Source organism: Amblyomma americanum, chromosome 11 (assembly GCF_052857255.1).
Source record: "Amblyomma americanum isolate KBUSLIRL-KWMA chromosome 11, ASM5285725v1, whole genome shotgun sequence".
Lineage (NCBI taxonomy): Eukaryota > Metazoa > Arthropoda > Arachnida > Ixodida > Ixodidae > Amblyomma > Amblyomma americanum.
Window position 1 is genome coordinate 111,252,626 of NC_135507.1, and position 25,746 is coordinate 111,278,371.

General features: G+C 47.4%; 1 protein-coding gene across 6 annotated transcripts in view; it reads left to right on the forward strand.

Annotated features, from left to right (window-relative positions):
* Positions 1-25,746, forward strand: part of cdi (serine/threonine kinase) — a 126,345-nt gene that overhangs the window by 48,724 nt on the left and 51,875 nt on the right. For all 6 annotated transcript variants that reach the window (XM_077642946.1, XM_077642948.1, XM_077642950.1 and 3 more), the window contains exon 4: positions 10,506-10,793. In XM_077642946.1, the coding sequence (XP_077499072.1) occupies positions 10,506-10,793 (288 nt within the window). The remainder of the gene's footprint in view (positions 1-10,505; positions 10,794-25,746) is intronic.

The window sequence follows — 25,746 nt, forward strand, 5'->3', positions numbered from 1 at the left end:
TTCCCATGCCTATCCTTCAGGCATCTGCCTGTTTGACATACATACTGCTTGCCACAGGAAAGAGGTATCTGATATATGTAGGACATTTTCAATGCAATCAACAAATTTGTTCTTTTTTTTTCTTCATACAGCCAACCGCCTTTTTGGATTTTGTCAAATTTTTCGTCCACAAATAACTCAACTTTTTAGGGGCTGAAGAAAGCACTCTAGCTCCCGAACGATGCGCTATTTTTTTTTAGATTGTGGGACAGCCGATTAAAGTAAGGGATGATGGCAACTTTTTCTTTCTTATGCGTAGCCTCTCGATTGTCCTTCGCTTTTTTCCAGCAGAATTTTTTTAGAACGCTTCCCGCTACAGAGACCAGAACATGGGAGGGCCATCCAGCGTTCTCCAGCCGCTTGCACTGCTGAGAAAAACTTCCAGGCATGAGGTGCGGGCAGGACTTTATGAGAGAATTGAGAAATGAAAGGCGAGCAATGGATCTTTTTATGAGTTTAGAGTGCGCTGAATGAAAAGGTAACAATGGTTTTCACGGCGAGGTTTGAACATCCAGCATGTCCGATCATGCTGCAGTATGATGTTGATGTCTAGGAATTTGATTATCCCTTTTTCAGGTAGTTGAAACGTTAGCGCTAGAGGTCGGAAATGGTTACAGAATGAAGGGAGGTCATTAAGAACATCATCCTTGAAGGAACCGTCATTTCTGTCAAGTACAGTAAGAACGTTGTCACCATACCTAAAAATCTTAGACACGGACGGACGGACGGACGGACGGTGGCTCAAGCCACCTAGCCATGTCTTGCTTTTAGCCACCAATCAGATAACCTTCGCTTGGTTACTTCTAACCTCTTAAAATCCACTTGGGTAAGTCAGCCCCGCTGCCTTCCACTGTAGGGTGAAGCCCTTTACAGAAAAGTATCAAGTGTTCAGCCGTTTCCTCCTCCTCTCCGCATGCAATGCACAAAGTGTCTATCTCCTGGTACCTGACTCTATACGTCTTAGTCCGCAAAACTCCAGTCCTGGCCTCAAACAACAAAGAACTTCCCCTACAATTATCATAGATATTTTCTTTGATAATTTCCTGTTTAAAGGTCCGGTATGTTTCCAGTGCCGATTTCGTCAGCATCCCTGTTTTCCACAAAGCTCTCTCTGTTCCTTTAACCTTTTTCTTAACCGATAATTGCTGATTTGCCCCCTTACTGCTGTCCAGATATTTGCTTCTCAATTTTCTAGTTCGCTTTCTCCATTTCGTGTCAACATTCTTTATATACAGGTATCTGAAAACTTTCCTAGCCCACCGCTTTTCCTCCATCTTTCTCAATCGTTCCTCAAATGCTATCTTACTGCTAGCCTCTCTGCTCTCGAAAGACGCCCATCCCATATCACCCTGTACCCCCTGATTTGGTGCATTGCCATGTGCTCCCAATGCTAATCTCCCTACTCCCCGTTGCCTAATTTCCAGCCTTGCATGAACATCTGGCCTCATACACAGGACCGCATTCCCGAAGGTCAGGCTAGGGACCATCACCCTTTTCCAGATCCCTCTTACCACCTCATACCTATTGTAATTCCACAGTGCCCTATTTTTCATGACGGCTGCATTCCTACTAGCTTTATTCATTACATATTTTTCATGCTCTGTCAGATACTCAACACTGTTATTTATCCACGCCCCAAAATACTTGTACTCATTCACTACTTTTAGCACGAACTCCTGTATTCTATGCTCGCCGCCCTCTTCATTAAATATCATGACTGCAGATTTTTCCTTACTATACTTGAAGCCTAATCTATCTCCCTCTGTACTGCATATGTCTAACAACTTCTGCAGGTCTTCCTTGTTGTCAGCCATTATCACTATATCGTCCGCATGTATTAGTCCCGGTAATGTCTGTTTAATCAATTCCCCTTGCTTGAAAAAAGATAGGTTGAAGCCTAGTCCGCTCCCCTCTAGCTTGGCCTCCAAACCTTGCAGTTACAACATGAACAACAAAGGGGACAGAGGACATCATTGTCTAAGCCCCCGCTGTATCTCTACAGGCCCTGATACATTTTATGAGCACTCTGTTACCTCTATATATATATCTTTTAAAAGATTAATTACTCCATTTTCCACATCCAATGTGCCCAATATGTCCCACAAATGCTCCTGAGTAACGTTGTCATAGGCTCCCCTAATATCCAGAAATGCTAGCAATAAGGGCCTATGTTCCTTTTCCGCAATTTCTATACACTGTGTCAATGAAAATAGATTGTCCTCCAACCTCCTTTGTTTCCGGAACCCATTCTGTAGTTCCCCTAACACCCCCTCGTTCTCCACCCAAGCCTGCAGTCTATCCTTTATAATTTGCATCACCACCCTGTAAACCACAGATGTCACTGTTATGGGGCGATAGTTACTTACGTCTGCTTTGTCCCCCTTTCCCTTATATATCATGTTCATTCTACTTAATCGCCATTCATCGGGGACTTTCTCATCCACTATCATTTTGTTCACTACCTGTATTAGTGTTTGCTTGGATTTTGGTCCTAACTTCTTTATCAACATAATCGGGATACCATCTGGTCCTGTTGATGTGCCACTAGGAACCTTCTGCTCTGCCCTTTCCCACTCTCCTTGCTCAAGTGAAGCTATTGCTGTAACGGGTCTATCCTCCTTCGATAAATTATGTACCACGTGCTTTGCTGAAAATTTTTCCGTCATCCTTGTTCCTATGTGTTTTATTGCTTCATCCCCTTCTAGTCGGATACCCTCATCTGTAACAATAAAACTTTGTTCTAGCCTAGTTTTATTACTCATTGCATTTAGATGTTTCCAGAATTTTTGGGCTGCTTTTCTATCCATTTTATTTACTTTTGACATCCATTGGGCACCCTTTCTCCTAATTTTCTCATTAATCAAATAGGATGCGTCCCTTCTACACTTTATGAAGGTATCCCATTTGCTGTCTACTTCGGGTTTTGGTTCCCCCCTCTTCTTGGAATATCTGTGTTCCCTGGACGCTTCCTGGCGCTTTTCTATTGCCCTCTTGACCTCCTCATCCCACCAACTCTTGGGTTTGCATCTTTTCCCTTTTAGCTTTACTCGCACTTTAGCTAGCTCTAGCTCCAGTAATCGAGTTAATTTGGTATAAGTCCATTCTGTTTCACTATCCTCAAAAATTACTTTCTCGATTTGTTTGGCTGCTACTTCCAATTGCTTTTCTGAGTAAAAATTTCCCCCTGATTGTTCATCTTGCTTCAGTCCTACATTGCTTTTTCTTCTGAAGCTCAACTTGATACGCTTGTGGTCGCTACCTAGACCTCTGGAACCGTCTTCATCTATGCTCATTACCCCTAATCTGTTATACATCCTCTGTGACATTAGTGCATAATCTATCGTCGAGTGCAGACTCCCCGCCTCCCATGTTATGAGCCCTTCACACTTCTCGGTGCTGTTGCATACAACTAAATCATGCCTGTCACAGATGTCCTGCAGCATGCTTCCTGTCGAATCCGTGTACCCATCCAGGTCTTCTATGTGTGCATTCATGTCGCCTAATATAATTATCTCGCCCTGTCCTCCTAGCTCATCAATGTCGCTTGCAATACATTCTAACATTTTCCTGTTTTCCTCTTTGGCATTAACCCCTGTCCACAGGTATACAAAGCCAAGGAGTGTTTGCTTGCCTGCCACTGTTCCTTTTAGCCATAAATGTTCCCTGCATCCCAGTCTAACCCTTTGAAAATTCATACTTTTATGAATGAATGCCCCAATTCCACCTCCCTTTCTGCTGCCCTCTGTTCTATTGCAATATTCCCATGCGTAGTCTGGGTTACAGGGTGGTTGCTCCATGTCTCTAAGATGTGTTTCCGCTAAACCATATACCATTAATTCCTCCTGTCTTAACTGTTCTTCTATTTCCTCCCATTTCAGTCTATTCCTGCCACCTTGCATGTTAATGGAACCTATATCTGAATTAACTAGGCCCTGGCGCTTGCGTCTCTTTCTTCCCCTATGGTTCCATTGTCCGTTTGATCTTAATTCTTCCTTCTCTACACTGGTTCCTTCAGAGCTCTGGGTCCCCCCAAAAAAGCTGTTGCCTGGCGACCTATCCTACTACCCACCTTCTTGCCAGTGGCACCACCGTAGTGGATGCCATCCTGTGCAAAAGGGTGGGGCCTAACCTCGTACACTTCCCTGTTGACCTCCATCACCTCGTATCTTAGTCGTCGACTCAATAGTCTAATTACCCGATTAGTCTCCACGACCCTCCTTTCCGTTTCGCGAGCCTGCCTCTGGACCTCTGGGATTGTGCATATGGTCACATGCACACTCTCAGAGGCCTCTCTAAGCCTACGCATCCCCACCTCCAACTGCGTCTCAAGATTCTGGCTCCTCCCCTGCAGTACATCATTGAGACCAGCATGGATGACCACAAGGTGTTCGCCATCCATGCTGCCCACCACCACCTCCCGGGCTCTGGCCATTGCATCCACCATGCACTTTTCCGACTGAGCCTCCACTTGCACCCGCCTGTCTGCCTTCACTGCCGTCAGAACGCCTCCCTCAACCCTCGCTACATTCGAGTCCCCGGCCGCCAGAACTCTCCTGCGCCCCAAACGTTCGCTTCCTAATTCCATCTTTTGGCCTCCGGATCGCTCTAGCTGACTCTCCTGCCGCTGTAAGCTATTGTCGCGAGTTTCCATGCCCGCTTTAACCTTTTTCATTTTGTTCTCATTTTTCTCACTCAATGCTCGCTGCACTACAGCACTGTACGATCGACGAGCCTCGTCCCCCACCTGACACTTCTCCGAACTGGGGTGCCCAGCCGGCCGCGACCTGAGCGCTTCAACCTGTTTTTCTAGCTGGGTCCGCTTTTCCCGCTCTTCTTTAATCTCGCCCACCATTCGCTTCAACAGGGCGGCATTATTCTCCTCCTTATTAATCAAATCGGCGACCTGAGCTTCCAGCTTAATCCGTGCCTCTCGTTCGACCTGCCGGTCCGCATTAAGTGCATTAAACCCAGCTTCCCATTCCCCTTTTAATGCATGAACGGCGTCCCCAAACCGCTTGCACATCTTACACACGAAGCGAGCCTCATCCGCCTCGGCTAAGCTCCCGAACCCAGTCTAATCTAAGTAACACCAACGGTCGCACTCCTGGCACTGTACTAACTCCCCGTCCTCGTCCTCCTTAACTTTCCTAGCTTGCCGACCCATCGTCCGGCCGACTACGCCTTGTGAAAGCCCGCCAAAATTCCTATGCCGATAGCCCTCGACCCTGCGCAACGTAAAAACCCGCCAAAAATTATTCTCACGCACCTCCGCTGGCCTCCCTACCCTTAACTCGGTCTAAATACCAAAAGCACTTAGCTTCGGACGTAGTCACTGCAGCTCCCAGCCACGTTGCTTCCACGGATGGATGGATGGATGGATGGATGGATGGATGGATGGATGGATGGATGGATGGATGGGTGGATGGGTGGGTGGGTGGGTGGGTGGGTGGGTGGGTGGATGGATGGATGGATGGATGGATGGATGGATGGATGGATGGATGGATGGATGGATCCTTTACGTCGGGCGGTGGCTCAAGCCACCTAGCCATGTCTTGTGAAATTTTACTCCTGTCTTGCTTTTAGCCACCAATCAGATAACCTTCGCTTGGTTACTTCTAACCTCTTAAAATCCACTTGGGTAAGTCAGCCCCGCTGCCTTCCACTGTAGGGTGAAGCCCTTTACAGAAAAGTATCAAGTGTTCAGCCGTTTCCTCCTCCTCTCCGCATGCAATGCACAAAGTGTCTATCTCCTGGTACCTGACTCTATACGTCTTAGTCCGCAAAACTCCAGTCCTGGCCTCAAACAACAAAGAACTTCCCCTACAATTACCATAGATATTTTCTTTGATAATTTCCTGTTTAAAGGTCCGGTATGTTTCCAGTGCCGATTTCGTCAGCATCCCTGTTTTCCACAAAGCTCTCTCTGTTCCTTTAACCTTTTTCTTAACCGATAATTGCTGATTTGCCCCCTTACTGCTGTCCAGATATTTGCTTGTCAATTTTCTAGTTCGCTTTCTCCATTTCGTGTCAACATTCTTTATATACAGGTATCTGAAAACTTTCCTAGCCCACCGCTTTTCCTCCATCCTTCTCAATCGTTCCTCAAATGCTATCTTACTGCTAGCCTCTCTGCTCTCAAAAAGGCGCCCATCCCATATCACCCTGTACCCCCTGATTTGGCGTATTGCCATGTGCTCCCATAGCTAACCTCCCTACTCCCCGTTGCCTAATTTCCAGCCTTGCTTGAACATCTGGCCTCATACACAGGACCGCATTCCCGAAGGTCAGGCTAGGGACCATCACCCCTTTCCAGATCCCTCTTACCACCTCATACCTATTGTAATTCCACAGTGCCCTATTTTTCATGACAGCTGCATTCTTACTAGCTTTATTCATTACATATTTTTCATGCTCTGTCAGATACTCAACACTGTTATTTATCCACACCCCAAGATACTTGTACTCATTCACTACTTTTAGCATGAACTCCTGTATTCTATGCTCACTGCCCTCTTCATTAAATATCATTACTGCAGATTTTTCCTTACTATACTTGAAGCCTAATCTATCTCCCTCTGTACTGCATATGTCTAACAACTTCTGCAGGTCTTCCTTGTTGTCAGCCATTATCACTATATCGTCCGCGTATATTAGTCCCGGTAATGTCTATTTAATCAATTCCCCTTGCTTGAAAAAAGATAGGTTGAAGCCTAGTCCGCTCCCCTCTAGCTTGGCCTCCAAACCTTGCAGGTACAACATGAACAACAAAGGGGACAGAGGACATCCTTGTCTAAGCCCCCGCTGTATCTCTATAGGCCCTGATACATTTTTTTCCCATTTTATGAGCACTCTGTTACCTCTATATATATATCTTTTAAAAGATTAATTACACCATTTTCCACATCCAATGTGCCCAATATGTCCCACAAATGCTCCTGAGTAACGTCATAGGCTCCCCTAATATCCAGAAATGCTAGCAATAAGGGCCTATGTTCCTTTTCCGCAATTTCTATACACTGTGTCAATGAAAATAGATTGTCCTCCAACCTCCTTTGTTTCCGGAACCCATTCTGTAGTTCCCCTAACATCCCCTCGTTCTCCACCCAAGCCTGCAGTTTATCCTTTATAATTTGCATCACCACCCTGTAAACCACAGATGTCACTGTTATGGGGCGATAGTTGCTTACGTCTGCTTTGTCCCCCTTTCCCTTATATATCATGTTCATTCTACTTAATTGCCATTCATCGGGGACTTTCTCATCCACTATCATTTTGTTCACTACCTGTATTAATGTTTGCTTGGTTCCAAGGTTTTTAGCGCCATCTATCCTAAGACATAGTACTCACGGTATAATCACGTGACCAAGAAGCAGTGATTGGCGCATGCATTGACGATGCTGTAGGCTTTGTTGGCTTTGTGCTTGCCATTTCTCGTTGCCATTTTGGTGTTTCGAGCATTCAGCTTGCACTTCGCCCTTATCGTTTCTTCTGTTTTGGTGCCGCGTTTCACCCGTGCGCTTCACCATGTCTAGAAAGCGTAAAGCATTATCGCTGAAAGAAAAACTCGACATCCTCGCAAAAGAAATCCGCAGAAGAAACCTGTCGACCTGGCACGCGAACTTTGTTTGCCTGTCTCCACGCTGAACACGATCGTCGGCAAGCGAGAAGAAATTCAGAAGAACATTCAAGTCTTCGGCGCCGGCGTGAAGCAAACAAGGGGCGCCCAGCATGGCAAGATGGAAGAGGTTCCTCTGGCATGGTTATGGGTAGTAAGGGCGGCGGGCGTGAACGTGGATGGGACAGTTGTTCGCAAGAAAGCTGATGAGATAGCACTCTCGTTGGGCATCGAAGATTTTAAAGCTTTTGGCGGGTGGCTCCATCGTTTTAAAACACGGCATGGCCTGTCGTATAAAACCGTTTCCGGCGAAGGGAAGTCTGCCGACCAAGATCACGTCTCCAACTGGCTTCCGACTCTGCCGGCGGTGATTGCTCAGTACCAGCCAAGGGTTCAACGCAGATGAAGCTGGGTTCATCAACCTTCAGCCCGAGAAAAGTCTCAGCATAAAAGGTGAGACGTGTCAAGGGGGAAAAAAAAGCAAAGAAAGAGTCACCGTATTGTTGTGCTGCAACGCTGATGGAACCGAGAAGCTCAAGCCTACTGTCATTGGCAAATACTGGAAGCCACGCTGCTTTTCGCGTAACCCACGCCTTCCTGTCATTTACAAAGCGAATAAGAAGGCATGGATGACTGGAGCCCTTTTCACAGAGTTCCTCACCCTTCTGGATGCCCGGATGCGTGCCGCGAACCGTAGAATTCTTCTATTTCTCGACAATTGTGCCGCACACCCTGTCGATACTTCGTGGCTGCAAAACGTAAAAGTAATTTTCCTGCCGCCCAACTGCACCAGCCACTTGCAGCCCCTAGATGCAGGAATCATTAGAAACGTGAAATTTCACTTTAGGAGCTTGTTGGTCAGACGCTTTTTGTCCAAGATTGACCGGAAAGATGCCAGCTTGAAGGTGGATCTTCTTGATGCCATCCATTTTCTGGCGATGTCATGGGATCGCGTCAAACCCGACACCATCGCCAACTGCTTCAAGAAGTGTGGCTTTTTTTGTGCACCTGGCGATACTGAGGAAAATGGAGGTGACGGCGCAGAGATTGACATCCCGGACTGGGGTGACCTCAATGTCGACGTGTCTCCGGAAGAGTTTGTATCGGCGGACGACCAACTGGCGACATGTGAATTGCGCACCGTCCAAGACATCATTGCAGATGTTACCGCTGAAGAGGAGAGCGACGACGATGACAACCAAGACGCCGGAGATTGCAGCAGCGATCGTCGGCCATTAAATACTGACGGTGCACTCGAAGCTTTGGACGGGCTTCGTGGCTTTGTCGCGTCTGCGGAGCTCAGTGAGGAAACTGCTACTCGTTTTTACGAGTTCCAAAAAAGCTTGCTGCAGGACCTCGAAAAGCAAAAAGTGCAGCGCAAAGTGACGGATTATTTTAAAGTGCTTTAATAAAAGCAAGTTCTGTGCCAAGTATGTATGTATTCGCTATCTATTGGAGTCCGTTTTGGATAATACGATTTTTGGATAATACGTTTTTATTTTCGGTGCCCGTGAGAATCGTATCAACGAGATTCCACTACCTGAAAAAAGAGTAATCAAATTCCTAGACATCAACATCATACTGCATCATGATCGGACATGCTTGATGTTCAAACCTCGCGGTGAAGAACCATTGTTACCTTTTCGTTCAGCACACTCTAAACTCATAAAAAGATCTGTTGCTCGCCTTTCATTTCTTAATTCTCTCGTGAAGTCCTGCCCGCACCTCATGCCTGGAAGTTTTTCTCAGCAGTGCAAGCGGCTGGAGAATGCTGGATGGCCTTCCCATGTTCTGGTCTCTGTAGCGGAAGGTGTTCTAAAAAAATTCTGCCGGAAAAATTGAAGGACAATCAAGAGGCTACACATAAGAAAGAAAAAGTTGCCGTCATTCCTTACTTTCATTGGCTGTCCCACAATCTCAAAAATATAGTGCAGCATTCGGGAGCTAGAGTAATTTCTTCAGGTCCTAAAAAGCTGAGTCATTTGTGGACGAAAAATTTGACAGAATCCAGAAGGGCGGTTGGCTGTACGAAGAAACATAAGTACAAATTTGTTGATTGCATTGAAAATGTCGTATATGAGATACTGTAGCAGCGCTGATGAAGAAGAAGAGCTGGCTCACGCAGCGCAGAATGCTTTCGGCAACCGGCCTGGCCAGCAACGCCTACAGCCCGCTCCGCCAACTCACCAGCCGTGGCTACGGGGACGGCCAATAAATGTGGCGTCGCCTTCCACAATACCTCTTTCCTGTGGCAAGCAGTATGTAGGTCAAACTGGCAGATGCCTGAACGATAGGCTTCGGAAACATGGGCGTGACGTAAAGGATATGTGTGGGTAAGGTTTGTCAGCCCATTGCCATGTTTGTCACTGCATACCACTGTTCAAAAAATGTGTGGTCTAAAAAGTGCACAAAAACCGCTTAACACAGAAATAATTGAAGCCAAATGGATTTCCCTGTTGGGAGATGACTGTGTAAGTAGCCCTTCAATCGCTCTGTTGCCAAAGGAGCTCTCACATCTGGCTGATACGCTTTGCTAGTGCATGGTTTGATGGTGCTTGTATGATAACTCAGTATAAAAAAACCACCCTTCCTTTGCGAAATAAACCTTGTTGGAAATTAGCGCTGTGTGTGTTGTCTTTCTGAGTCCCTGTCTTTTTGCACTATGTTTTTTGCCCTTGAAATGAACCAACAAGCGCAAGTGTCTACCCTTCTGTCTTGCTCTGTGGAAAAGAGATGCAGAAGTGGTAAACGCAGGCATTTATGTTTTTGTCCGTGTGTGTGGGGGGGCTGGAAGCCTTCAACTGGCGGGTTCTTGCACCTTCCAAGATGATGCTTCTTCCTTTGTGTGCAGGTCGGAGCCCCTGCCTTGGGCGCTGCGGCTGAAGCTGGCACTGGACATAGCCCGGGGCATGGCGTACCTGCACTCACGGGGCGTCTTCCACCGGGACCTGACCTCCAAGAATGTGCTCATCAAGCGCCACCCAGAAGAGGACGGGGGTGCACCCACACTGACAGCTGTTGTGGGCGACCTGGGCCTCGCAGAGCGCATCCCCGTCGCCACGGGCGGCTGCCGCGACTTCCGCCTGCCTGTCGTCGGCTCCCCTTACTGGATGGCCCCCGAGTGCCTCCATGGAGCCTGGTAGGAGTCCATGGCACTGTTTTAGAAACTGTGTAATGGAGCATGAGCCGGAAAATGTGCTTTTCGCCTGCTTTAAATTCATTATTGCAGGGTGAAGTGCACGTGTGTCATTTTAGTAGCGACACAGATGAAGCAGGGCCATAGTGATTGCTGAGAAAGAACTACTGTGTGCTTATTTACTCATTTTCGGTGTCTGCTATAGTCGCACTTTCTTCACGTGAGAAAAATGAAAAACAAGTTTGGTTGTTTTTACTGCTGCCCGAAACATCTTGGAAATGAAGGAATCGTGGTGCTAAAATCTTTCCAGTGGTTTATTATGCGCCGCTAACTTATTGTAAACTTTTTGTTGACGCAGAATGAGAGACAGCTCATATGCGGGCAGAGTCTAAGCAGTGTCCGTGTAACTTGTCCGTGCCCATTGACACCTGAAAACTTAACTTGCCAGCTAACTCGCAAGCTCTGTGCAGAGCCACAGCACTGGGGCTATTGAGAACCGTAAGGAACGCCGAAAAACCACCTCTGGCATGTCAAATGCATCGGTGTAGTGGCGTCATACCAACTGTGCACATGATGAGCAGGGTGACGCTGCCAGACATAGCATACAGTCATAATGCTAATACAGCAAAATACAGTTGATCCCGGGTGCATCGAACTCAAAGAGGATTGCGAAAAAGTTCGATGCAGTTAATCCCTGCTACAAAGAACGCCATGACAGTGAAACTTCCGCCACAATGAAGTATTTCTGATTCCCCATCAGCATACCATACAAGGTAATGTATTTATTATCCCCCCCCCAACGAAGCAATTTCAGAGCGAGGTTCCACTGCAACGAAATTTATCTGAGTAAGCAGCCGAATATTTTTTTTTTGTACCTCCACACGTGCCCGTATCTCGTTAAGTTTCACCAAAACCAGCTGCCAAAGACAGTTTGCACTTTCAGTAGTGCAGCTGACATGCCCTGGACAATCGGTATTGATATGCATACATGCGCGCATAAAGATGTGATGTGGTGCATGACTGCCTGCGACTGTTTTGCCGACATCCTGGGCTCCACGCTTGCGAACCGTGGTCGTTGGTGCGCAGTTGCTTTCGTCTTTTCGCTCGCTTCGCTGAAGAAGGCTTAACGGAAATGATTTCTACAGCCTTCATTTCAGTGTGAACAAATCATGTCAACGGAAATCGGTTGAAATGTTAGGATAGGATAGGATAAACTTTACTGCTCTAGTTTCTATACACTTCACAGTGCAGAGGTCGTCTTCATCTTGCGATGTCTTCGCCCTCTTCAGCGAGTGAAGCCCGTATTCCAGGGCCCCATTGGATCTGGCAGTTTTCACAGCATGTTGTACCAGCCTTCGTTGGAAGGCTGGATTGTGGCTGGAAAGCGCTTCCTCCCACTGCTCCCGACACGGTTCTTTCTGATTATCGAAACTAAACTTGTCCTTGCACTCCCACGTTGTGTGATACACCGTGGGTCGGCCTCCGCATTTGGGGCACGTGTCCCTGTACTGCGTTGGATACATCTTTTTATTATTATTTATTATTATTATTTATTTCCTCAAGAGTCCAAAAAGGACATTACATGAGGGGTGGGCAAACAAAAGGGTTTTAAATGGATGAATACAGATGGTCTTCGATGGCAGATTTGAAGCGAACGGGATTGATGATGGTTGCCACTTCGGACGGAAGGTCATTCTAGTCTTTGGCTGTTCTAAGGAAAAAAGATTGATGATATGTTTCGGTGCGGGCTTGTTCAGGGTAGACGGCATTAGGATGACTGTGACGAGAAATCCGATGGGCGCTTGCGACAGGGGGAGGTTCGTGGTGGAAAGTGTGATAAAATTTATGATATAAAGAAAGACGGGCTATTTTACGGCGACAGGACAGAGTAGGAAGATGGAGCTGTGATTTTAGTGCTGATACGCTAGTGTGATAAGAGTAGTCCGAGCAAATGAATCTGACAGCGCAGTTCTGGACCGCTTCGAGCGTGGTGATAAGGTTAGCATAGTGGGGATCATACGCGGCATATGGGAACTCTAGTTTAGAACGTACAAATGTTAAGTAAGAAAGAAGTTTTATGGAACAGGGGGCTAAGGAAAGGTAAATACCCTAGAATTTGATTAGCTGAATTAGTGACGTTGTGAATGTGTAGAGACCAGGTTAAATCTTTACTTAAATGGATACCAAGGTACTTGTACGAGTCAACTGACGCAACATGAATATTGTTAATAGTATAAGTGGTACCTTGGTGGTTTCGGCGGCGATGAAAAGAAAGAAGGGACGTTTTAGTACTATTAAGCGACATCAGCCATGTACTGCACCATTCTTCGACGCGTACAAGATCTTCTTGAAGGGTGATGATGTCAGATGGATTATTTATTGGGCGGTAGATAACACAATCATCTGCAAATAGGCGGACGTTAGACATTATGTTAAGGGGTAAATCATTTATGTAAATAAGAAATAGAAGAGGGCCTAAAACAGTACCCTGGGGAACGCCAGACAAGACAGGGGAGAGAGATGATGAGTGAGAGTTAGCATGAACGAATTGATAGCGATCAGTTAGGAAAGCCCGAATCCAGCCCAGAACTAAGGAATGCAGGTTTAATCGTGATAGCTTAAGAATTAGGCGCGCGTGAGGGACTTTGTCAAATGCCTTTTCAAAATCTAGGAATATGGCATCAGTAAGAATGTTACGATCGAGGCACGCATGTATATCATGAAGAAAGAGAGTAAGTTGCGTTTTGCAGGAACGACCTTTACGGAAACCATGCTGATTAGGATGAAAAAAGTTGTGCGATGACAAAAACTGGGCAGTGTGTGAATATATTATATGTTCCATAATTTTACAACAAACACTGGTTAATGAGATTGGCCTATACAGTTAAACCTCGATATAGCGAAGTCATAAAAATCGGCACTTTACTTCGTTATAATGAAATTTCGTTGCATCGAAATTTCGTACCTAGCATGCGGAAACATTACCAAATCACTTGCCAGTTGTAAGCACTCATCCTTTATTTTCTCTAAAAGTAATCAGTGACTTTCTTTTGCGTCTGCTTTGCAATCAGAGATGGCCTCACACTGCGTTCATAGGCCCACAAGGATTGCATTGCATCTTGCTGCCCAATTGAACTCGCGTGGCGCCGCAGAACATCAATTGCGTCAAGCACTTCGCGGCTGCTCGGGGCATCGTCGTCTTCAGCATCGATATCGCTGCCTGGGTCCTCCTGCATGCTTCCTAGCACATCCTGCACGATGGAGTCGTCGGTAACTTCCTCGGTGGCAACGACGCAAGAGTCTGTGTAGAGGAAGTCTTCCAGAGCGACACCGTCAGGAACGGCCCCGTCACTCTTCAGGCACCTCCATGCTTCTTCAAGGCCGGCTTGATCGCCTTCCTCGCCATCGAACGAAGCCCTTTCATTAGCCTCCGTGCTGTTATTGTCTTTGGAGGCACTCGCTGCTGCTGCCACGCCGTTCTCAAACCCGGTTTTCCGGAAGCAGTTCTTGATAATTTCCTTTGATGTCGCCTTCCACGATGCGGAAAACATCTCTAAGGCTTGAAAAATATCCACCTTAGTGGGGCGTTTTAAGCGGAGATTGAGCAGCAGCTTGTCGATCAACCGGCGACGATACGCACACCTCACGCTGTTGATGACTCCTTGGTCGAGCGGCTGAAGCAGCGACGTGCAGTTCGGTGGAAAAAACCGTAGCTCGACATTGGTAAGCTCTAAGTCGTCGACGTGATGGGCGGAACAATTGTCCACTAAGAGGCACACGCTGCGGCCGCCATTCTTCATATCCTTGTCGAACGCCCGGAGCCAGTCACGGAAGATGTCGCGGGACATCCACGCTTTCGTGTTAGAAGTGTACTCCACTTCCAGCTTCCGAGCGTTTCTGAAGCACTGCGGCTTCTTGCTCTTGCCAATCACAAGCGGCACTCTCTTGTCACTGCCATCCATGTTGGCGCACAGCAGAGCAGTTATGCGCAGTTTACTCTGTTTGCCACCATGGCAGCGATCACCTTTCAGTGCTAGCGTCCGATTCGGTAGCATCTGATAAAAAAATCCAGTTTCGTCCGCGTTGTAAACGTCCGATGGCTGGTATCGCGTCAGTATTGCTGGCATTTCCTTCTCCAGCCAACTAGCGGCTTCAGGCGCGTCAGCCGACGTTGACTCCCCGCACAGCAGCCGTCCGACGATCCCGTACCGGGCCTTAAAACGGTGGAGCCAACCACTGCTTGCCTTGAATGAATCCTTCTCGAGCAGGCAACCGAAATCCTTTGCTTTTTGCTGCAAAATTGCGCCACTTACCGGCACATTCTGCGCTCTGGCGTCCATGAACCAGGCGAACACAGCCTTATCTACGTCTTGATACGTAGCAGGCTTCAATCGCTTACGTTGGGCGCTCGTTCCATACTTCACTGAGCTTAGGATAGACTCCTTGGCTTTCAAAATTGTTGAAAGCGTACTCATGGATATGCTGAATCGAGCCGCTACGTCCTTCTTCTTTTCGCCTTTCGAAACTGCTCAAGCGAAAGGGCTTTCCGCTTGCCACTCATGGCGGCGACGCACGCGGGCATACACGAGGGCAACCAAAGCAACGCCTGTGATGTATCCAGCACGTGTGGTAGCAGCGAGTGAACAACGCGACAACGCGGACAAAGGAGTACGGCGGCGACGGCGGCCGCGCAAGTGCGCAATCAATCACATGGGTTGGCAGATCCAATGAGAGACGGGCGTGTAAGCTGACGCATGCACAGCAAAGAAGCCTGGGAGGAGTGGGGGGGGGGGGGGGGGAGAGGGGGGGAGAGGGGGGGAGAGGAGTGCGCCGTCGCCGGCGACCGAGCTAAAAAAAAAATAAAGACGGGCCCGGACGGGGGGAAGAGAGAGGGTTGCTCTCTCTCTCTCCCGCTTGCTGGGAGCGAATTCCACGCGCCCCATGAGGCCCATCCGCGTGGGTTACCCAAGTCACTCACGCTAGCACCGCTTTCCCCGCGGCCATCATCGTCACGGCGACATTTTCCTTCCGGGTAAATTTTTTTAGGATACGCGACTTCGTTGTAATGAAATTGCAGCAATATTACTTCGTTATGTCGAGGCAAAATATACATGGTTTCCAATGGGGAATAAGTTGAATATGCCTTGTAACTTCGTTATATTGAGGATTTCGTTATATTGAAGTTCGTTATATCGAGGTTTAACTGTAGTTACGTGGTGAAGATCGGTTACCTTTCTTGAAGACTGGAATGACCTTCCCAATCCGCCAGTCACGAGGTAATGAGCACGAAGAAAATGACTGCTGAAAGAGGAGAGATAACATGACACTACAATGTTCCTTTGTGTTTTTTTAAATTTTAGCGTTGATGCCGTCAACACCGGCAGATGAAGAATTTTTTAAAGCGTCAATGATCTTGGCAATGCCGCGCGGCTCAAAGATAATGGTATCCATTGGTGCATGGAGAAAACAGGGGGCTTCAGGGAGGTTATTAAGCGATTCGTGAGTAAATACAGAGCAAAATGTCTCATTTAAGATATTGGGAACATCTGATTCGGAAACGGGAACTCCTGAATGATCTGCCAGGTGAAATATGCTAGAAGTAGAGGGGCTAATAGTTTTCCAGAAGCGCTTTGGATTATCATGCAGCATGTTAGGTAATGTGCTAGAGAAGAAGTTAATTTTAGTTTTGGCTACCTGAGTGTCATAGTTAGCAGCGGTAGTGTAATATTTATTCCAGGCGAGATCCGTGTCTGTCACTTTAGCTGCACGAAATAGTCGCTTCTTTTTGTTGTTTAGTCTTTTAAGTGTTTTATTATACCATGGGGAACCAGGTCGTTCTTTTATGGTGATAGTCGGAACATGTATGCTTATTAGGCGTTGCATTTCGGACTTAAAAAGTAACCAGTTAGATTCGATGGAGCGAAGCGAAAAATCAGATGTAAAGGTGTTAAGAAAAGTAGCGAGGTCGCGGTTAAGACTGATGTAGTCACCCTTATCATAAAGGGTAAGCGTTTTCTTTATCCTTTTGCTGTTTTGAAAATGACAAGAGAATGTGGCATGAATGGCCAAGTGATCGTCAAGTCCTTCAAGATAAGTTATCGGAGAGAAGCTATCAGGTTGTGACCTCAGTATAAGATCGAGAATATTAGCGGAATGGTGTGTTATTCTGGTTGGACGGTCAATTATTTGATCTAAGCCGAAGGTAAGGCAAGTGTGGACGAACTCACTTGGAGGGTTAGTATTTGAAAGCGTAGAAGCAAGATCGGACCAAGTGATAGATGGGAAGTTGAAATCGCCGAACAATAAGATAGGTGTATTGGAATTGAGGGTTGTTAGTCTGTTCAGGGCGTCATGCAGCAAAAAATTAAAAGAGGAATCATGGTTCGGAGGGTGATAGCAGATTCCAATCAAAACACGTGGGTAACATGTATCACAGCAGAGCCAGATCATTTCTAATGGGCTTGAAATGTTTAGACGTAAACAACGTAAGTTGCGATCAGTGGCAATGAGGACCCCCCCACCCCTCCGGTCGTTGCGATCGGTTCGGAATATATCAAAGTTGGGAAGAGAGGGTATTATCTCAATGTCGTTAATAGCAGAGGTAAGCCAAGTTTCGGTTAATAAAACTACATTAGCAGAACATGATTCGATCAGGTTACACAAGGCATCGCGTTTTGGGATCACACTGCAGATATTAGTAAATAAAAAAGATAATTGGGAATGGCGAGACTGTTTTACTGCGTGCTTCTTTTGAGGTAGTTGCTAGGGTTTGAGTTCAATTACGTTATTAGTGGCGTGGTCAAAGACATATGACATATTTCCAGATACCAATCTGTCATAGCGCAATTTGAAAGTTTGTCCTTGGCTTTTTCCATAATCATAAAGGCGTTTACGTGCAAAACGGGTGTTTGGGGAAAAATCCTCAGAGACGCTGTAGCCAGTATCCTTAAATTTACTGCATGACGATAGGACTCGTTGTTTAGCTAGGATTTCTGTTTGGAGCCTCCTCCATATGACTGGCTCTTCCCGAGTCAGGCTAGAGTGCGGTTCCGGATATCTTTTCCTTACCCCCTGTAGTAATTGGTGCTTTCTGAGAAGGTGGGCATTACGTTTTCTGAGGCCCCCTCCGGCCTGAGTGGATGAGAGGCTCGGTTTGTGTAAGCTCGAGCGGTTTCATCGGCCCTGAGGTTGCCCCATTCTTCCGCATGTCCGGGTACCCAGAAAATAATATGCCTCGCCTGGTGCTTTTTTGGAGCCACTTGTGCTAGGACCTGTCTTGCACATTTACCTATCCTTCCTTTCATATAGTTCCTGCACGCCTCTTTCAGGTCTGTTAGGATGGTTAAAAATTTTCCGATCCGGTTGCCTTCGGTGACCGCTAGAGCAACTGCAAGTTCCTCGCCCTCATCAACCGTACCGTTTTTAATGGATGCGCTAGCAAATTCTGCGCCCTCCCAGTTAAGTGCTACCGCTGCCATTCTCACATTTCTTCCTCTATATCTGGATGCGTCCACATATACTGTGTTTTCTTTGACCGCCAGTTTCTCTTCGATGCATTTTGCTCTCGCCTTTCTCCTAGCCGGGTGTAGGTTTGGGTCCATGTTTTTGGGGAGCGAGCAGACTTTGATAGTGGCTCTGATGTTGTCAGGGATGTCTGCTTTCTTTTCTAGTATTTTTTCTAAGTTGTATCCCAACTTTTCTAGGATTCTTCTGCTGCTTCTTGTTTGCACCAGCCTTTCCTTTTGAGTCTCTAGCTGTGCCTCTTCCAGCTCTTCGAATGTATTGTGAATGCCGAGTGCTAGTAACTTCTCATTTGCTGTACACAGATGAAGGGCCGTTTTATACGCCTTCCGAATGATTGCATTGATTTTGGTCCCTTTCCTCTTGGGTTGTTTGGAAGTATGGGAGGGAGTAGGTTTCTTTTGCGCCATGTCTTCTCTGCGATACTCTGCTTATCATTCTTGCCACTTGTGTCGCAGCCAGCTTAAGCCGGTTGATTGTGAATGCGCATCTCGTGTTTGTTTGGATCCACATTCTGAGGATTCTGACCTGTTCCCTCTCCGGAATGTGGCTTTCTTTGAGTAGGATTTATACCTTCTCTGGGTTTTTCTTCCCTCTCTAGATTCTGAGGATCTCCGACTTTTCAGTGGAGCACGGCAGTCCTCTTTCTTTCACATACTCTTCCACACACGTCGCCGCTTCGTGTAAACTTCTCTCTTTTTGTCCTAGCATTCCCTGGTTGGCCCATATCGTGATGTCGTCCGCATAGATTGCGAAACCGATGTCCTCGATCTTTTCGAGTCGCACCTCGTGCTAGTTCTATCATCGCTACGTTGAAGAGTACCGGTGATATGACCGAGCCTTGCGTCGTGCCCTTGTTTGGCGTGTTGACTTTTTCTCCTCTGAGCTTCCTGATTCCCAACGTGACTGTCCTGTTGCTTAGGAAGGATAGTTTCTCGAAGTTCTTTATAGCGCTACAAAAAAAACAAGGACACAGGAAGAAGTACACAGGACGGACGCTGCAGTTTTCCTGTGTCCTTGTTTTTTTGTAGTGCTATAAAGAACTTCGAGAAACTATGCTTCACCAACTGCTTAGGAAGGCCCTGGTGTAATCGTGGATCTTCTTTCCGCAGTTGGTGTTATTGAGTCCCTCCATGATGGTGGCGTGGCCTACATTATCAAAAGCGCCTTTGACGTCTAGGGCTATGATAACTTTTTCGCCATTGCACGGGACTTGCGTTAGGACTTCTTCTTTGATCTGAAGGAGTACGTCCAGCCTGGACAGCTTTGCCCGAAAACTGAACATGCTGTCCGGGTAGTGCCCCTTCTCTTCTAGGTGTTGCTGTAGTCGACGGGTGACTATTGGCTAAAAAAGTTTTCCCAGGCATGACGGCCTGAGGTTTTTAATTTGGAGCTTCTTTCTGGTTTTGGGAATCATCACCACCGTGGCGTGTTTCCACTCCTCTGGTGCCGTTCCTTTCTCCCAGTGCTCGTTGATGAATTGGGTCAGTTGGTCGACCGCTTCATCGCTGAGGTTTCTTATCATGGAGTTTCTGATTCTGTCTGCACCGGCAGTGGGGCTGCGCGTCGCTGCCTTGGCCGCTGCATAGACCTCTTCTTTTATGTGTCTGTCCAGGTGTGGGTTGTCTTCGCCTCAGTATTCCTTGTCGTAGGCGTCCGGTTTTTCGGTACCGTATACCTTTTCCTCTGTCCTTTTAAGCAGCTCGTTGTCGTCACCCTCGAAGGTGTAGATGATCCTCTGGATGGCCTTGTTGCCCTCCGACTTGGTTTTGGTCGGGTCGAAGAGGGCCTTGATTATTCTCCACGTTTTGGCGGTACTGAGTGTGCCGTTCAGTTGGTCGCTGAAGTCGTCCCAGCTTCGCCTCGCGAGGAGGTTGGCATAACTCTCGGCTTCCTTCTGTAGTTCGCAGATCCTCTTCTTTAGCTTCTTATTGTGTCTCTGTGTCTTCCATTTCCTTTTTAGCCCTCTCCTGGCCTCTCACAGGTGGAGTAGGTGGGAGTCGACTTTTGGTGCTTGTTCTGTTCTTTTGACCTCTTGGGTGTATCTGGCCTGGATCTCCTGTAGCTGTTCGCTCCACTCCTTGATCGAGCCGATGTCACCCTTTAGGTCTTTGCATCTTTGCCTAAATTCGTGTCAGTCCACGATCTTTGTGATTCCAATTGCCCTTCTCATCTTCTGTGCCTCTGTCGTGGTTCTGAGTATATAGTGGTAGCTTTCTAGGTTTTCCAGGAGGTTGTCCCATTCCGCGCCACGCGTGTTTTTGACGAAACGGATCTGGACAGGTGTCCGGGCTCACGCTGTTGCCGGTCCTCGTGGGCTGGCTCTCGTCCGTCAACAGTGTACATCCCGTGCTTTCCGCTGCATCGTCGATCTGCTTTCCCTTCTTGCTTTCTTGTATCCCCATCTCTGACCATAGGCCTAGGATTACTAGGGCGTTGCTCTTTGCCAGTCTGTTCGGTCCCATAAAAAGCTTGGAGAAGTCTCCATCCCTTTGTTTCGGCAAGCTATGAACGTTAACGACAAAGTTGCTCTTCTCTTTCTTTTTTGGAATTATCTAAGTTATTGCGTGCTCTAGTTTGGTGCCTGGGATTTCATTGTGTTCTATGGTGGTAATTCTCTTACTAATTAGGGTAGCTATGCGTCTTTTCTTCTGGCAAACATAGCCCCTCAAGGTTGGGGTTATGTTGGTCTCTTGTAGAGCTATTATGTCGGGCTGCTTCTCTTGTCTTTCTATGAATTTTTGCAAGAGCCCCTGCTTTCGCCTGTAGCCCCTGCAGTTCCACTGCCACAACTTATTTCTTTGTGTCCCCCCATGATTAATCATTGTTTTGACCGTTGTCCTGACTTTCAATTCCGAACCTTCTTTCGTTGAAGAGTCGGTCCCTGGCTTCGCTCGTTATTCTTTGGGTATTCTGGTTCTTGACATAGCTTTTGCAATTTTACTCTACTATGCCCACTCTCTGTTCTATGGTTGCTACCCTGTTTACCGTTACATCATTTGCTTGCTCGATCCTCTTGAGCTTCTCGTGCATTTTTGCATTTTGCTCCATTATGTATTGCATGAAGTTCTCTAATTTATCTTGGGATGGCCCTTGCCCCATTGCTGGGGCCTGGGCCGTTCGTTCCCTTCCTTTGCTACTCCAACATTTTCACGACCCTATCTAGCTTCTCTTGGAGCAGCCTGTTTTGCTCATTGGCTTGTTTAATTCGTTCCCTGAGCCGCCTATTCTCTTTCTCGAATTTCTCCTCTATCTCTTTCATTTTAGCTGTGTCGGGCTGCAGTGTTTTTGGAGGTCCCGCTTCCCAGCTCACCTTTTCTTTGCTGTTTTCGTTTTTGCCTGGCCCGCCTGCGCCTCTGGTGCCTTGGCCTCCAGTGGTGGGGAGGACTCGTCCCTGCCCCTGCTCTGGCTCCTGGTCCTGGACTTGCTTCTACCACGCTGACCCCCAAGCTGCTTGCCTTGATCTCCTCCGGAATCGCCTTGTCCTTGCCACGGTCGTCCTCGGCTTTGACTTCGGCATCTGTTCCACCCTCCTTTCTTTTCTTCGCTGCGGCCTCGCAGCTCTTCTAGCTTCTTGAGTTTCATGGTGCACTCTCTCGTTCCTGTGACGTGGTCCCCGCCGCAGGTCAGGCACTTTGCTGTGCATTCTTGCTGCTCCTCAGGGTTTTCCTGTGGGCAAGTTCTGCAGGCCTTGGCCTCGGGCGTGGGACATACGTCCGAGCGCTGCCCAAGTTCTCCGCAGTTGTAGCAGAGCTGCCTGGTTGGTCTTTATTGGTGCGTCCTGAGCTAGACGCCTCCATATATCACCCATTTTGGCACGATGGGTCCGTCAAAGACTAAGAGCGCCGTCTTTGACTTCCTCAGGGCTCGTGCCGACATGATGGTTGCCCCTTGTGTTCTTACTCGTAGGTTTGCTTGCAACTCTTCCATCGTTATTCCAGCCGGAATTCCGTGGATAACGGGTCTTTTGTAGTCTCCTCCTGTGGCTGCGTACGAGAGTACTTCGTAGCCCTTTTCTCCAAATTGCAGCTTCTGGATTTCCGCGATTGTCTTGGCCTTCTCTTCGTTCGGAACGCTTGCAATTACGATGTTGGATCCTGGTCTGATCCTTGTTATGAAGTCCTCCGCCTTGATTTTTCCTTTGAATTCTTTTATGATTGCTCTCGTGACTTGAAACGGTTCTATTTCACGGATCCTTAGTCCTCCCCTGGACCGTAGGATTATCTTGTAGTCGTCCTTGGGCAGTGGCGGCATCTTGGCCTCTTCCACTCATCCGTCCGCCCATACGTCTTCTTGTCGGTTGCTGTTATGTTTTCCTCGATTTGTTGGGATTCCTTGAATTCGTTCCACACCGCGGCTTTCCTGCCTTTCTTTCGTCTCGGTCCCGCCGTAAGCTATCCATCCGGGTCTCTGTCGTTCTCTTCCATCGCCTCGGCCGCGCCCTGGCGTTCCCGCTCATTGGGAGCTCGCTACGTGGTGGCCGGCTCTGCCTCAATCTCCTGATTTTCTTCCCAACTTCGAACTAAATCGGTGTTCCGTGTGCTTGGAGTAAGGTCTTGAGTTCCTCGGATCTCCATCGCGACCGTGCCATGGCCCAGTAGTGCCGCGGAGCGCCCACCGAGGCCTTGTTGGTGCTAGGCCTAGATTTGGCCTAGTCGCGTCAGACCACGTAGAAACTTCGGATCCCCATAATAGTAAAAAAAAAATAGTCCTACCGGTCCGATGTTGATGTCCACTTGATCCTCTTAACACTCGAAAGCGCTGCGACAGGGGACACCAAGAGAAAGAAAACGAAAGACAAGCGCTTGTCCTTCGTTTTCTTTCTCTTGGTGTCCCCTGTCGCAGCGCTTTCGAAAGTGTTAAAATGATGTACCAACTAGCTCAAGTGTTCCTGCCACTTGATCCTCCCAACTTCCGACGTCGATTCAGCCAAAAATTTTGGTGGTCCGATGTCTTTTTCCGCTCAAGATCTTCGAAAACCGCGGAGCCCATGCGACACATGCTACGCATGCCCCAAGCGCTGGTCAATCCTCCTGAAATGTTAAACATTTTATGATAAACGGTGGCTAGTTCGAGAGCGCTTTTTTCGAGGCTTCTTGCGGTGTACTTAAGGTGTTAGGCCTACCGACACCAAGCAAGCTGTGCGCAACGATCCGCTGTCACCCGGCACGCCAGTGTGCGGCACATCGTTGCAAAAGCCTGGCGCAGGCTAGGGTGCACTCTAGTCTCGCTTTTGCACCCCAGGCAAGCATTGTGATAACGTTACTTTTTTTTTCCCCCCCATCTGGTGCACTCCGGCACTGACCGAATGTAGCCACTGGGAGTGTCGGTGGTTCTTGGCGGATGTCTCAACAGAAGAAGGACACTCCACTGCTATGTCCGTACCGTGCGTCACAAAACGTAAAACATCTTCGAAAAATCAGAGCAACTACATTCCTTGGTTGTCTTCTAAAGGATTAATTTCAAGGTGCATGTGACTGCTACTCGACGCACAGTGACGTGGGCGCACGCGCTTGTATTCTACGCCGAAATGTGTCCAGAAGTACGGGTTTTCACAATGAAAGCACGGTGCTCTTAAAACGTGTGGGGAAAAATTTGTTTTGATAGCAAATGTAGCGGGTGCGTTTATTAACGTAATTCTGAGATTTTCGGAGTGCCAAGGAAATTGCCACGATGCTCATTTCGAAACGACGAAAAACCAAGACTGACAAATTTTGTAAAATAAACATTTATGAACTTTCGAGTCCAGTCCAAGCTGTCAAATTCACGACAGTTTCACGACAATGAAGCTTCTGCTTCAATGAAATTTTTTGCGGGTCCCGTGAATTTCGTTGAAGCGGAATTTTATTTATTTATTTCAGTATACTGCAAGCCAGAGTTGGCCCAAGCAGGAGGGGCATACAACTAAAAAAATTTCTAAAAGAGCACCAGCTACAAAACCGCGAGTCAGTAAACAGGACACAAAACCAGAGTCATGAAACAAGATACTGGGAGACATACAATAAGTTCTTGAGCTCCTTCTCAAAATTCCTAGACTTACATAGACCCGAAGGAAGGCCATTCCACTCCGCGACAGTGTTCGGAAAAAAACTGTTCTTAAACCCACTAGTTCGCGCGAAAATTGGTGCTAATGACTGCTCATGCACATGACGTGTTCTCCTAGTGCTCGCCAGCTTCACACAATCAGGAAGATCTGCCTTCAGATTTCCAGACATGTAATTATGAAGCAGTACTAGACGGGTAACTTTTCTTCTTATTGCCAAGAACTGTAAATTACTCTTTCGAATTAATGCAGTTGGAGAGTCTATCCTTCTATATTTCCCATAAATAAAACGAACTGCTTTTCGCTGAACACGTTCCAGTTGAGCAATGTCTTTCTTGTTATGCGGGTCCCACACTGCTGCCGCATATTCAAGTCGGGACCTAACACAAGCCTTGTATGCAGTGATTCTGGTGCTCACGGGAGAGTTTCTGAGTTTTCTTTTAATAAACCATAATTTCTTTACTGCTGTATATCGATAATTGGAAATGTAAAATAAGCCTATTAGACGCTTATTTCAAAATTGCGCACATCTTGAACAAAATCCCCAGGATTGTGGCAAGTGGAAACTTACCTCCTCCAAAGTCTATAAAAAACGAAAGCACAGCTCCACGACCACGCACTTTATTTTGCTAGAGAAAAGTCCGTGAGCTTAGCTTGCCTCTTCTTCTGCACCGTAATATTCATTAAGCTGTCCTCAAGTTTGTTGATGGTACACAAATGAGAAAGTCCAGTGCCTTCCATTGCACCACAACAGCGACGAATGACGCTCAATGCGGATGCAAGTTCAGCCGCAGTGCATGGTGGGTGGGTCTCTTAGCCTCTGCTCGGTATCTATGATGTCAGCCACAATCCACAGCGGCTTGCACTTCGGCGCTGACAAAATCTTGTGGTGTTGTGCGGTCTGGAACAGCGCCTGTGAACGCTGTCCAGGCATCCAGCGCCGTCTTCTTAGTCTAGACACCTATCGTCTTAAAGGGACCCAGAAAGGGGGTCTTAATAAAGGTGCAATATGTCTGGGATGTTAAAAGACGGCGGTTCATCATTATCCCCCAGCAAGAATTATTTCAATGCGTTTTGTGGAAGTTGTTATATGCAGACAAAATTTGAACTTCCGTGTTTCCGCGCATTTCCCTCTCCTCTCGCACGCCAAAACGGCGGCGCTTCTCCGCCGGCCCCACCCACTCGGCCCCTCCACTACCTCGTCGGCTGTGGCATGCGCGTAGTGGCTGCGGCAGCGCGTGACGTCTACAACAATTTGGCGCTGTGAACCCGGCTGCTGGCGTCATTAGCAAGATGTGAGTGACGTCGTCTGCCAGGTTTTCGCGCAAAAGCCCGGCACCGCGCTTCACCGCGAGGTGCGAAAGCGGATATTTTTAAAAATGTATTGTAAAT